The sequence below is a fragment of the Schistocerca gregaria genome, chromosome 2 (genome assembly GCF_023897955.1).
Source record: "Schistocerca gregaria isolate iqSchGreg1 chromosome 2, iqSchGreg1.2, whole genome shotgun sequence".
NCBI classification, from domain to species: domain Eukaryota; kingdom Metazoa; phylum Arthropoda; class Insecta; order Orthoptera; family Acrididae; genus Schistocerca; species Schistocerca gregaria.
In genome coordinates, this window is record NC_064921.1 from 81,413,343 (window position 1) to 81,429,013 (window position 15,671).

The 15,671-nt window shown below is 36.2% G+C and overlaps 1 protein-coding gene across 3 annotated transcripts in view; it reads right to left on the minus strand.

Annotated features, from left to right (window-relative positions):
* Nucleotides 1-15,671, minus strand: part of LOC126336356 (kinesin-like protein KIF13A) — a 1,265,558-nt gene that overhangs the window by 92,658 nt on the left and 1,157,229 nt on the right. For all 3 annotated transcript variants that reach the window (XM_049999947.1, XM_049999946.1, XM_049999945.1), the window contains exons 25-27: nt 14,082-14,284; nt 4,499-4,589; nt 3,444-3,586 (exon numbers count right to left, since the gene is read on the minus strand). In XM_049999947.1, coding sequence (XP_049855904.1) covers nt 3,444-3,586; nt 4,499-4,589; nt 14,082-14,284 — 437 coding nt within the window. The remainder of the gene's footprint in view (nt 1-3,443; nt 3,587-4,498; nt 4,590-14,081; nt 14,285-15,671) is intronic.

Sequence of the window (15,671 nt, forward strand, 5' to 3'; positions counted from 1 at the left end):
ATGTTTATTAGACTTTCTTTTTGTCTATACTACCTCCTCACAAACTACAGAAAGCAAAGAGCTTGCAGTAGAAGAGATTTGTTTTGCAGTGTTGAAGATGAAGAAGTACTCGTAGCTCTTGATAGACCTTTTGGCTTCAAATGATCATTTCTGTCATATTCCTGAATATTGGTCATTCCTACTGGGACACCCTGTATATCAAGCACAATAGTTTCTGCTATTGCTACCATGTAACTCAGGGTCTGAAGGTTGTGCACAGTTATAAATAAAAGAAGAAGTAGGGTATTGGAGTATGTATCCTAACATGTCCCAGGAAAAATGCAATGTCTGGCGTACACCTAATGAGTATTGCTATAGGATAAGGAAAAGATCACTCCACCCTAATAGAAATGTGAATAATAAGTGGAACTCCATATAATGGAGATCCAGAAACTACGGTGTTCAGGCTGTTGTAGCAGTTGTAATACTCATTAAGGGCTTCCCACTCATCTTAAAGAGTGGAAGTAAGTCATTCAGAAAATCATCAAAAACATCACAAAATCCATGTCATTCAGTTATGTAGCAGTGTCAACTGTTCATGCCAAGTGTGTTGGGAATTACTGGAAAGGGAAGAGACACAAACAAATTGATCAGGCAATAGACTGAGACAGAAGCCATAATTATGATTTTAATGAAAGTGAAATATGGGTGAGCAGTGTAAATAAAGGATGGGACAAGACAGTTCACTGATGGCAGAAAAAAAGAGACTGAACCAATGATGCAATGGAAGGTGAGAAGAGGAAATTAGAAAATTTGTAGAAACATGCAGGAACAGCTTGGATGTACATTGTATGTCCAGAAAGTATGCACCATTTTGTAAAAAATAAAATAAAACAAAAAAAACGCACACACTAAAACATATTTTCAAACTGAAATTTATTTTTTTAACAAAGAGCATTTCTTAAACTATTTTTCTGCATACCTGCCACCACTGTTCAGACATCCGTCATAGTGGGAAACCAACTTTTCTAAGCCATCTTCTTATAAAGACGCTACCACTGAAGACGGCCATGGCAGAAAATTGTTTTTTGCATCGTCATTACTGTCAAAGTGTCTGCCTCCAAAATCATGCTTGAAATTCAAGAACACGTGGCAGTCACAAGGTGTGAGATCAGGGATGCATGGCATTAAATGCTCATTGAAGGCATTGTGTTGCTTTATCACAACATAAGTCGCCATTCTGCTGGTGTCACTCAAACCTTATTCAGCAATTTGGTTGGGAGCAGTTACATCAACCACCTTACAACCCCGATCTTGCACCTTCTGACTACCAGTTGTTCTTGAACTTGAAGCATGATTTTGGAGGAAAGCGCTTTGACAGCGATGGCAATGCAAGAAACTGTGTTCAGCACTGGCTGTCCTCACTGGCAGCAACTTTCTATGAAGAGGGCATAGAAAACTTGGTTTGCTGCTATGACAAATGTCTAAACAAAGGCGACAACCATGTATAAAAATAGTTCAATACATGTTCTTTCTTGTGAAAACAAATTGTGGTTTTAACAAAATGTCTGATGAGCTTTTTTTTTTTTTTTCCCCCCCCCCCCCAGACAGGCCTCATATATTGCTGAAAACAATAATGGATGGAAAGGTCTAGAGGAGGGCTTTATCTAGCAGCAAGCATCACATGGCTTCTGACTACATTCAATTAATGCAGAACCGATAACCTAGCTATTTCGTCCCCTCTCCCAAATCAACCAACCAAAAATTTGTGCATTTTTGAGCTCTAATGTACCCTTTTGATTTGTCACAACTTTTTGGTTCTTTTCTCATCCTTTAACCCTTTGTCCACTAGAGTTTGCTGTTTTTCTGCATATAAGCTTCAATTAAGCAATTTAGAGTGTTAGAAGTATTAGTTGTAATATTGCTGCCTCACCCACCAGAGTAACGCCAGGTAAGCATTTATAGCGTCATACTTCAATGCATTTATGTTAGCTTTATTTCAGCATATTCACACAAACATATTTCTCCTTGTTTCAAGTGTAACTGGCAATGTCTGACAATGAGGTATCGGCTTTCTCAACTGATGCAAAGCTTTTCAGTGATGGACACTACAATTTGATAGATTATCGTCAACAACTGCAGGAAGAGGGAGCAGTACAGCAGCTGTACTCCGTAATGATGAATGTTATGAAATGAGTTAGTTCTTGCCTATCTTTCAAAGGATACAGTTCATGAATATTTTGTATTTATGATGGCATCTCTGTAATTACGAGATAGATAAAATGGAGAGGATAGCTGAATGTTTCAAAAGAAAAATATTTTGCTATTGTGTGTTTTTGTTTTATTTATTTTGCAGAAAAACTGCAAAGTTATCTTGAAATGAAGCAAAAAAATGAGGCTTGCACAAATGAATAACTGTGATTTTGGTACTCTGATAGTTTAATACAATCCTTTTGTATAGCAATGAGTGATAGTTATCTGTGATTAACAGTTAGAAAATATTTATACTATGTGCAAGAAATTAAATTTTCGAGAAATCTGCTGTATTGAAACATATACAGAAACCTGCAAGTATTGCAAAAATATGGTGAAATAAAATAAGAAAGTAAAACAACATACCAAATTTGTAACTTTTCTACAAAGACAAAATATATTCTGATTTGTGCATTTCCCTCACATTCCTAATCAGTCTGATATGGTTAGTGTTAAAGTCCTCAGATACTAGATCACAAAACTACATATTGTATCCTCTTCTTCTTAATCTTTACTCAAAACAGATAAAATGTTACCTTCTATTATTCAGTATCTGAGGATTGTAGCAGCAACCAAACCACACTTCTTAGAAATCTGATGAAACTTCACAAATCACAACATATTTCTCCTTTGTAGAAAAGTCAGAAATGTGGAGCACTGTCTTACTTCCTTATTCTATTTCAGTGTATTTTTTAAAATTTTTGAACTATTCGAGTACCAAAATTACAATTATTCATTTATGCAAACCTTTTTTTTTGTGCTTCATTTCAAGGTAACTTTCCAGCTCTTTGAAAAATAAATAAAATTCTTTACAAATAAGAACATTCAGTTATAGAGCATTTTTATTTTTAATAATTGAACTATACTCAGAACTTATTTATTTTTTCATTACAGATAATACATAATCAATCTTAATTCATGAACTGTACCCTCATTGTCGACTCCAAGTGAAAGGAACCCATTTGTGTGAATATACTGAAAAAAGGCTAATGTAATTATATTGAAGTGTAAAATTATAAATGATTATATGACGTAACTCGTGTAAAAGAGAGCAGTGTTACCACCAGTATTTGTAAAACTACGAACTGTGGCAAATGTTATCACAGGTCACCACTTTTGAGAAAATTTCATGTCCATAAACATGAAACAGTAGTCAACGAATGACGGAGGGCTTCTACAGCAAGACACTGGTTTTTATCATAACAATTTACCTGCGAGAAGTTTGGTACACTAGCTGTTTTCCTCATGTGTGTCTGACCCTGTGCTTGCAGCAGCTCTTTCACAGCAACATTCTGGCGCAGACGGTCTAGAGTCAAGATGCTCTCCACTGCACTTACTCCTTTAGTATATTTCTCTAGAAAAAAAAATAGAAAAATGCATTACATTAAGAAGCCTTATATTTTATTATGTATAATAATTGGTGCTGCTATATTTATTGTTCAGTTTATTTTTAATTATTCTGGCCATTCAACAATAGACACTTCGTGGACAACAACACAAGAGACATGGAAAAGTAATGACTAATCTGCATTCCAAAGAAACCAACTAAATACTAAATACAGAGGAGAGGTGTAAAACTGCAAGGTACTAGAAATTAAATAAGCATAATGTACAACGTGGAAAAAGTGAAACCGGCAACCTGGCAATATAGAGATGGCCTAACAGAGTGACAGAAACAAGAAATGGAGTGTACACATTTGTCTCTATCTCAAAGACCACCAGTATTAATTAGTGTGCATGCACACACACACTATTTTCCTTACTATGAAGCAAAACACTTTCTTGCTGAGTTGCAGTGTTCAATGTCTTTTTTATCTGCCTACGCAATAATTAAAGTTTTTCACTATGTGATATGTGGATATTTCTATTCATTCCACTGTTCATGTTTAGCTGGAGTTTTTCCTAATTTCATTAATACCTGTAGTCAATGAAAATTAAGAAAAAAAATGTTTCACTGTCTTGACATACAATTCAGGTATTCTTTCAACACATTTAAAAAATTAAATTAGTTCTGACTTTAGAATAAGGTCTCACCCTTGATTAATATCATAAGATTGTACTACTGAAAATGACAGCAAAATTATGAAGAAGAATGAAAGAGAAAAGAAATATAAAAGAAAAAAGAACTAGAACATGGGCGCAATGTATCTCAGAACTATGTCGAAGATATGTAAATAAACAGCACAAAAGATAAACACTATTGATACACAACTTCACACATGTTTATGTTATATAACAAATTTATAGAAAAACTACAAATGGTTACCTATGTATGTTTCTCCATCACTCATTGATGTCTCTTCACCAGAAGCAGCAATCTGTGCTAGCGATTCACGATCTTCCAGTTCTTCACTTGCCTTTAATTAGAAATATGAATATATGTATATATTTTATTAAACAACAGCAATAATATTTTAATACATCACAGAATATACTTTATATTAAAAGTTGCATATCCAGCATACTGAGCTCAAAGCTTGCCAATCATGTTCAGGAGAACGCAATGATTCCATCAAGCCACCTACCACTAAACTGTAAACACCAATCAAAAAAGCTCTAAAGCTCTAAGACCAGTCAACTAACTCAAAAAGTAAGATGTAATGCTTCATTCTCACTGGAAAATTTTGTTGATTTTGCCATTAAAAAGAAGGCATGTGCAAATTGTAAAGAAGAAATCACGAAGTTAAATGAACGTGCGTCCAGTTTACAATTTATAATCAGTGCTCTGAAAGTGGATATCTCGAATTTTCAGCTTGGAAAAAGTTCCACAAAGCGTCGCAAAAAGTGGACTAAAGTCACTTACAAAAATAGAATGCAAGAACTGCAAGATCATGTAAACAATAAAAGTACTGGTGACACAATCTTTGTGCTCGAAAATCCTTTTGAAGTGTTTTAAGCTGTAGACTATGATATCTCAACGAGCTGTGTCAAACCACATGGAAAGAAAAAGGACATCAAACACAAAGAATGACATAGTCACTTTCAACAACAGGAAACAAACAAATTCAATCGTGATTGTAGTTGCTAACAGTGAATCAAAATCAAGTGTTCCTCAAGATGGATTATCGACTAATATGGCCAAAAGAGACAAAACAAACAGTGCCACCACGCAACATCCAAGTATCAGCAGTCCTAAAACGGTTATCATCAACCAGCAAAAACATGTAAAATAAACCTATTTGCAGACAGCCAAATTTCAGTCCAGAGGCAGTCACCAGATCTATCTTACTGAAACAAGGCAAAAAATTTCAGGCAGTGACTTCTATGAACCATGACATGAAAATGTAGTGGGACCAAATGACATAGCAAAAATGAAATGAAAGACCTAGAGATCCCACTTAAAAGAAGGCTACATGAGCTAAGAAACTCAAACATGATCATATTCTCTGTTCTACATCAACATGACTTGCCAATCTGGCTGTGTGTAAATAAAGAGGTGTGAAGTGCAAATAAACAGATACTAAACATATGCCCGAGATTCAAAAATGTTACATTTGTGAACATAAGCTGCATAGGAAGAGATATCCACACATCCCATGGCTTACATCTCAACAGACTAGGGAAGGACTTATTTATAAAATGGATCCAGAAGTAGTGAACAGCAAATTGAATGTGTATTGTTGTGCTGCAAAGGCCATCCCTCTCAAGGACAAAAATAACGAATACTTGGGAGATTCAAACACGAAATGCCAGGTCAGTAAAATAATGCATCAGCAGGACAAGAATGATGTTTTTTTTAAAGACAGTAAGACCCTCCACCAGTGCAACACCAGATGCAGGTGTAAGTGTTTCATATGTACCTTAGACAGACATCAGTCTGCACAAGAATAATTTATCACTTTTGCATTATAATGTACAGGGTTTAGAAAACAAAACAGATGCTTTTGAAACATTATTACAGGACTATCTTAACATCTATTAATAGTTGCAAAACACCAGAAACCATTGGACAACATTCAATATTGCAAATTAGAAGGCTACAACCTAGCTGCGTTCTACTGCAGAACACACAATAAAGGTGCTATCTACTCAAGGAAATGTAAGTTCATAACCACCACAGAAAAAGTGCTATGGGGGAACAATTTCTGTATTGACAAAGATTTCAAAATTGAAATTCTTAAAATCACATTTTACACTGTTCATTTCTATGTCACAGGTGTATAAAGACCCCCGGTGAAAACTATGATACTTTTCTGAAATCATTTGATGGAGTTTTAAATGAATTAATATCATGCTTTAGAAGTGTAAATCTTGTCACACTGGGAGATTTGAACATCAGCACTTAACATGATGGTCAGGAAAGCGAACATTTTACAGATTGTATCCTGTCTTATGGAGTTAAAGATCTTCTTGGACTAGTACCAATCATAACAGCTAACACACATAGTAGTTCAATTGATCATGTTACCACAAATTATGACCACATCATTTCAACAGTCATAATAAAGGGTCACCTCTCAGATAATTTAGGCCAAGCACTAGTGCCAAAATGTAATACCAAATTCAAACCAAGAAAAATTTATGAGCACAGGCGAATATAATCTGCAAACAACATTGCTACACTAAGACATAGTTTAGACCAGGAATCAAGGGAATCAGTTATGACTAGAATCGGGGTCAACAATAAATGGAACATGTTCACAGAAATTATGACTGAGCCATGCCATCAAAAAAAGTGAGTATCCACAAAAATCAACCTTCAAATTCAAAACCTGTGCCATTAGATTTTAAAACAAAAGACCTGAAAGAAAAAATGGAAAACTTGTATAGCTTACAGAGACTGACTAACTCAGAGTTACACAAAGAACTCTACAAACAGTACAAATATAAATACTGTGAAGTAGTCAGGAGATTAAAATGAGGAAGAATCAGCCAACAGATACAAGGTTCACATAACATTTCAAAGATTTGGTGGTCAATTGTAAATAAAATCAGAAACAGTGAAACAGAAACTAAATGTAATACTGTACAATTAAATGTGAATAATGAAGATCTCTCAGATACCGTTCTAGTAAGAAATATTTTTAATAATTACTTCATAGATACGATTTGAAAATGATGTCTCTATGAAACAGGATATACAGCAACTGCAGTACACTACCCACAGTACGTACATACGACATTCCGCAGCTTATTGGTAACTTCAGAAACATACGATCAACAGGATTAGATGAAATTTCTCCATATCTATTGAAGAAATGCAAACATGAACTAATGAAACCACTAATTCATCTAATAAACTGTGTTCTCAAAAACAGTGTGTTCTCTGACAAGTTAAAACTGTCTGTAGTGAAACCAATACACAAAAAGGGGGAAATAAACATTTACAGAACTACAGACCCATTGCCCTAATCTCAACTTCCAGCAAACTGATAGAGAAAATAATATTTAAAAAAATTTGGAACATTACAATGAAGCTGACATATTAAGTGCCTTCAAGCATGGTTTCAGAAGAGGTCGAAGTACCACATCAGCAGCAGTACAATTTGTCCATCGTGTACTTGAAAAAATAAATGAAAAAGCCCAAGCAGCAGGAGTATTCCTGGACCTCTCAAGGGCTTTTGACAGAGTACATCATGATGTGCTCTTATCAAAAATTGTGAAGAGTGGTGTCACTGGAAAACTTATGCAACTGGTAGAAACATATTTAAAGGCTAGAAAACAGGGCACTCTGATGGAGAAATACTGGAGAAGAGAAGATCAAGTATAAGAAATGTACATTCTGGTGTTCTTCAGGGCTCCATTTTAGGTCCAGTCCTACGCTGCGTAAATGATTTCCAATGTTCTCTTGACAATATGCAATTGATCACTATGTATTCAGAAATACATCTGGTGTCTGCCATGCAGACAATGAGCCCAGCCTAGTTGAAGAGATACGTAACTTTATTGAAAAGGTAAGAGCTCATTTTGAGAAAGAGAACCTAAAAGTAAATATGAAAAAAACTAACATTATTCATTTTAAACCAAGTGGTCCAAACAGACAAAATACTGTGATTGATGAAATTCTACCAAAAACCTGTACAGATTGTAAATTCTTCGGTTTATGCATACATGATTAACTTTCATGGAAGAAGCAAGCTGATTATTTCTGTAACAAAAACAACACCCAGTCTATATGTATTAAGAAGATTATCACCATATCTTAATTTTGAAACCCTAAGGACTGTATATTATGAATTAGTGTATCCTTTCTTGTCTTATGGTGGGGTGGGAAATGCCAACTAATATGAAAACGGTTTTCATATTGCAGAAGCAATCCTTGAGTAACACAGCAAAAATAAAATCAGGAACTTCGTGAAAACCCATATTCATTAGACACAATATTCTCACAGTTTATGGGTGTAAGTACTAGAAACTATAGTGCTAGTGAAGGAAGATACTAAGATCACAAAAACAAACATGGATCTTGAAAACTATTTAACAAGGCATAGAAAGATTCTCATATGCTTAACAGAAGATTTACTTTAACAGCGAAAAGCCCTTATGTCAAAGGAGCTGTTTTTAATAACTTGTTACCAAATGTAGTTAAGATATTGACAGGGGTACTTCTAAAAAATTGAGTCAAGCAGTGGCTAACCCAAAAATGCCCTTCTAACTTGAATTTATCATGAATTAAAACGTAATAAGAAATAATGTAAACTAAAAAAAATGTAATTGTAAAAACTTTATACTTAGTTGGAAATGCACATGCATGTAAAATTGTGTGTTAAGAGCAATAAATTGAAATGAATTGAACTGCTACTGAAGACAACTGATGATCTCCAGAGGATGCTTACCGTATTTACTCGAATCTAAGCCACATTTTTTTTTTCCAGTTTTTGTAATCCAAAAAACCGCCTGTGGCTTAGAATCGAGTGCAAAGTAAGCGGAAGTTCTGAAAAATGTTGGTAGGTGCCGCCACAACTACTTCTGTCGTCGAATATATGTAGTGCTACACAGCCATGCTTTGCAGGCACAAAGGTAAATACTGGCACCAAAACCTCTGCGTCAGTAAATAAATTTTTAAAAAAAGTAGAAGAAGAGGTTTGTTCTCCACCCCTAGTTTCGACCACTGCATTTTCATACGTTACCCAACAAAGTAAATAGAAATTCCATATTGTTCATCTTCGAATGTAGCAGCCTTTCAAATATTTGTAACAACAAAAATAAATTTCTTAACACAAAAATACCAACAATGCACAAAACTTTAGGATTGTTGCGCGAGTTGATAGGCTGGGGCTCATTAAGATTTTGTGTAGCGCACCTATTGCTTCGTGCAATTTTGTGAAGCACTTTCGTTATAGTGCCAAATTCAAGAGGGGAGTTATTTCTTTTGATTGATGAGAACAACGTCAGGCGACTGCAGAGAGACAAATTTTTGAATGTTCTAGTAGCAGGAAAGCATTTAGTGGGCCAAAGTGTGACCGATATCAAGCACTAGAAGTGATTGTAAATGAATTTGTTAAGGAACAGTATTAGAAATTCATGCCTGTGAATGCCAAAATTTTAAAAATTACGGCACATGAGATGGCTATAGAGCAAAAAATCAAAAATTTTAAGGCTAGTCGCAGGTGGATTGATCTGTTTATGAAGTGCCGGTGTTTTTCACTTCGGAGGCGAACATCAGTTACACAGAAGCTGCTAAAAAATTTTGAAGAAAAACTTGTGGAATTTCAGCGATTCATAAGTGTGCCAATGGATTTATGATGCGTGGGAGTGTGTTCCAAATCAGACGGTGGAACAAGCATTTAAAAAATGTCCAATATCCAATGCACTAGTTGGTACAGAGGACGATGCTCTGTGTGAAGAAATGAGCAACAAAGAATCGAGTGATAGTGATTCAGAATCATGAATTTTATGTTAAACATTTCGTATAAGATGTATTACAAACCTAATGAAATTTTGTTTTAAATTTCAGCATTTAATTACTAAGTTATTTTCATTCTTATTTTATAAGTGTTACTACTCTGCATTGCACAGGATAGAGAAGCATGGAGAGCTGCATCAAACCAGTCTATGGACTGAAGACCACAACAACACACACTGCATTTGAATTCATCATTAAAAATCTACTACGAAAATACGACTGGCAAGACTGTTTGGAATGTATGTCAATATAGCCAATTCTATGTTCTGAATTTTTTCCTACCTGTAACAAGAGATGGTTGCTAATAGGAACTTTTATGAATCGTGAATCACACGCAGTATTCCCTTCACCATAAGAAAAATAAGAATGTAAACATTATGCCATGTATTCTTTCATGTTTGCTGCTATTTCATTTAAATAATGTCTGCCTAATAATCTGCGAAACTAGAGTGAGACAACCGCAAACGCGGAAGAATATACATATCATGTCATGTTTCTATTTGTATTATTCTTATGCTGGATAGTGTTACAGTGAGAAATGAAGCACAGCAACTGACTAGATTTTTGAATCTAAGATGACTAATTTATGTGCAGAATGTAATATAATAAAGAGTTGTCTGCACAGATTTTCAAACGGAGAAAAACTTTCGCTAAATTGTCATTCAGAACATTTCTGTCCTATGCAGTCTATTATTTGCTTCTTGTTAATCATTATCAAAGAAAGCAGTAGTGTAAGCAACAACAAACACCAGTCTCTTGCCATTGTTTCGCTAATGAGACAAGGAAGGGTACCCGTATAAATACGGACAGAGCGCTTGACCCATAGCTATGGCTACCTGATAAAGCTTAACTGCTAAGCTTATGACTCGAACCAAACTACTGTAGCTGTATCTTCATCCATTCGACCTAAATTGTGTCTCATGTTACAATGGACCAACTTTGTTTCTACCTGGAGCTGCGGTCTTAAAGTTTACTCTCCCCTTAAATTTCGAATCTCAAATTTCAGGTGCAGCTTAGATTCGGGAATTTTTTTTTCACCCCCTTCATTTCGAGTCTCATTTTTCAGGTGTGGCTTACATCTACATGACTACTCTGCAATTCACATTTAAGTGCTTGGCAGAGGGTTCATCGAACCACAATCATACTATCTCTCTACTATTCCACTCCCGAACAGCGAGCGGGAAAAAACGAACACCTAAACCTTTCTGTTTGAGCTCTGATTTCTCTTATTTTATTTTGATGATCATTCCTACCTATGTAGGTTGGGCTCAACAAAATATTTTCGCATTCGGAAGAGAAAGTTGGTGACTGAAATTTCGTAAAAGGTCTCGCCGCGACAAAAAACGTCTTTGCTGTAATGACTTCCATCCCAACTCGTGTATCATATCTGCCACACTCTCTCCCCTATAACGTGATAATACAAAATGAGCTGCCCTTTTTTGCACCCTTTCGATGTCCTTCGTCAAACCCACCTGGTAAGGATCCCACACCGCGCAGCCTTATTCTAACAGAGGACGAACGAGTGTAGTGTAAGCCGTCTCTTTAGTGGACTTGTTGCATCTTCTAAGTGTCCTGCCAATGAAACGCAACCTTTGGCTCGCCTTCCCCACAATATTATCTATGTGGTCCTTCCAACTGAAGTTGTTCGTAATTTTAACACCCAGGTACTTAGTTGAATTGACAGCCTTGAGAATTGTACTATTTATCGAGTAATCGAATTCCAACGGATTTCTTTTGGAACTCATGTGGATCATCTCACACTTTTCATTATTTAGCGTCAACTGCCACCTGACACACCATACAGCAATCTTTTCTAAATCGCTTTGCAACTGATACTGGTCTTCGGATGACCTTACTAGACGGTAAATTACAGCATCATCTGCGAACAGTCTAAGAGAACTGCTCAGATTGTCACCCAGGTCATTTATATAGATCAGGAACAGCAGAGGTCCCAGGACGCTTCCCTGGGGAACACCTGATATCACTTCAGTTTTACTCGATGATTTGCCGTCTATTACTACGAACTGCGACCTTCCTGACAGGAAATCACGAATCCAGTTGCACAACTGAGACGATACCACATAGCTCCGCAGCTTTATTAGAAGTCGCTTATGAGGGACGGTGTCAAAAGCTATCCGGAAATCTAGAAATACGGAATCAACTTGAGATCCCCTGTCGATAGCGTCCTTTACTTCGTGCGAATAAAGAGCTAGCTGCGTTGCACAAGAGCGATGTTTTCTGAAGCCATGCTGATTACGTGTCAATAGATCGTTCCCTTCGCGGTGATTCATAATGTTTGAATACAGTATATGCTCCAAAACGCTACTGCAAACCGACGTCAATGATATAGGTCTGTAGTTAAATGGATTACTCCTACTACCCTTCTTGAACACTGGTGCGACCTGCGCAATTTTCCAATCTGTAGGTACAGATCTATCGGTGAGCGAGCGGTTGTATATGAGTGCTAAGTAGGGAGCTATAGTATCAGCGTAATCTGAAAGGAACCTAATCGGTATACAATCTGGACCTGAAGACTTGCCTGTATCAAGCGATTTGAGTTGCTTCGCAACCCGTAAGGTATCTACTTCTAAGAAACTCATGCTAGCAGATGTTCATGTTTCAAATTCTAGAATATTCCATTCGTCTTCCCTGGTGAAGGAATTTCGGAAAACTGCGTTCAATAACTCCGCTTTAGCGGCACAGTCGTCGATAACAGTACCATCGGCAATGCGCAGCGAAGGTATTGACTGCGTCTTGCCAGTTGTGTACTTTACATACGACCAGAATTTCTTCGGATTTTCTACCAAGTTTCGAGACAATGTTTCGTTGTGGAACCTATTGAAGGCATCTCGCATCAAAGTCCGTGCCAAATTTTGCGCGTCTGTAAATTTTAGCCCATCTTCGGGATTTCGCGTTCTTCTGAACTTCGCATGCTTTTTCCGTTGCTTCTGCAACAGCGTTCGGACCTTTTTTGTGTACCACGGGGGATCCGTTCCATTTCTTACCAATTTATGAGGTATGAATCTCTCAATTGCTGTTGCTACTATATCTTTGAATTTGAGCCACATCTCATCTACATTTGCATAGTCAGTTCGAAAGGAATGGAAATTGTCTTTTAGGAAGGCTTCTAGTGACACTTTATCCGCTTTTTTAAATAAAATTATTTTGCGTTCGTTTCTGATGGATTTGGAAGAAACTGTATTGAGCCTAGCTACAACGACCTTGTGATCACTAATCCCTGTATCAGTCATGATGCTCTCTATCAGCTCTGGATTGTTTGTGGCTAAGAGGTCAAGTGTGTTTTCGCAACCATTTACAATTCGCGTGGGTTCGTGGACTAACTGCTTGAAATAATTTTCGGAGAAAGCATTTAGGACAATCTCGGAAGATGTTTTCTGCCTACCACCAGTTTTGAACAAGTATTTTTGCCAACATACCGAGGGTAGGTTGAAGTCCCCACCAACTACAACTGTCCTCTTGTCTTAGATTCAAGTGCGGCTTAGATTCGAGTAAATATGGTATTCAACCATGAGAGATGTCTCTGTAAGATATGACATGACATGATCCGCACTATGAGGTTTCATAATACATCCTACATTGCTGTACAAGTGTATCATACCCACTATCAATTTTCTGTATGCCACTGTTGGAGGGATATTGTCCTGTTGGAGGGATATTTTCCACTGTATAGTATTCACTCGCAACTTAAAGCTGGTTTTCTGGTACACCTTGTATCATGTAAGAAGTCGGAATGGTGTGGGGGGGGTCAACTTTTAGTGCATACATTATTGCTGTACTTCATATTGTTTTGTAAACCTTGGGTATTCCTTTAAATGGGATGTAACCTATGCTGTGCACTTCACAGTGGTTTGCAGAGTACAGATCTAGACATTTCTTAATTTAAGAATGTGTGTGACTGTGTGTAAATGCTAAATATCAAATTAAAAGATGCAGACTAACAATCAGTTCACTTATTCAAAACTAAATTTAAGCACTTTCTTACCTTTGGAATGTTTGATACAATCTCATATGTGACACCACTCTGTGTGAGGCAGTCTGTTCGAACAATCTTTTTTCGTATCCTGTCAGTTATGCTTTGTCGCTTGTATATATTCAAAGCAAGTCTCTTCCTAAGAACTAAATCCATAGTTGCTGGATGAGACAGTCTGACAGTTGTTTTCAATATCAGATAAACCCTTTCATTGGCTGCAAAAACATTTCAGTCATGTCATTATTATTGTAATCTGAACAGTATATCACAGTAAATTTAAATTTCTTGGTCTAGTTCATGATTAATTTCCAAGTATTCATTGCATCTCAAAATGTGTTTAAAATCAAGAAATATTTTAAAAATATATTTCTTATTGAGACAGAAAATAATTTAATCATAATTGTCTGTATTGATCACACTGGTATGACTGGTTTAGCTTACTGCTATGAGTATTAATGTCAAATGCTTTGTACACCCAGGTACATGAACAGGTGCACCTGTTTATGTAACTGCATGTGCAAAGCATTTGACATTGACCTTAGCATCAGAATACTCTTAATGATGGCAGTAAGCCAAAACTGGTCATATTGTGTATTATTCAACAAGGTGTGATCAAAATGGACAATTATGAATAGTATATTCAAGAGGACAGTTATGAACAAAGTGCCAAATATAAACACAGATTTGTTTATAGATTTTATGTTTTCAACTGACAGGAAACAATATGCATGTTATTTCAGATATCTATCAGTTTTGAGTCTGGTGAGGCTCAAAACCTGTGTAGATGGCACAATCTATTAGAAGTAAAATAAAAAAATGGTGAGATATGAGCATCTTAATAAGCAAATACAATACAAGTCGCAATTCAAATCTAAGGACTGATTGTTAACTAAGAGGGACTGTCTACACAGAAAAAATTGTGCGTTCCCAATAGTTTCCTGTCGTCATTCTCACTGTAAATTACCCATTGTTCACGTTTGTCTCCATTATGGACATTAAAATAAACAATACCTTTGGTCATAAATCAAGACATGAATACATTCCCCAATGCTGAAGTGTTAAATGAAAGATTAATTCACCATTAAACACACAAAACATACAGCACTATCATAACAAGTGAAGGAAAAGGTGTGCGATAATATCTTATGTAAGAGGATGTAAATCCAATACAACAAACAGCGATTTGTGAGGCAGTTTCAACTTTCAGAGGGACAAATTTATTTTAAAATGAGAGAAACAGCCGCTGGGGCAAATCAAAAAACTAGTTGAATATGTAAAGTCTCCCAAATTTTAAGAAACGGGTTATCAGGAATATGTCTCTCACCTCTGCTCCAGTTTTTCCTGATTGAGAAGCCGATAAATAGGCAATCCCACCCCCTTTTGTTGCAAATACTTTTGATATTCAGTTTTTCTTTTTCTTTTAATGAGATCAAGTATCTTCTTCCAGTGTCTGTCATCATTCCACAAATGCCTAATTGAAGTTGTAATAACTCTGAAGTAAGATTATAACATTATAATTCCTTTTATATATTCTGAGAAGCAGTCAGAGCAAGAAGTTGGAAGATAGCTACAATTATCATCCATGAGCATCCAATTGCAGAC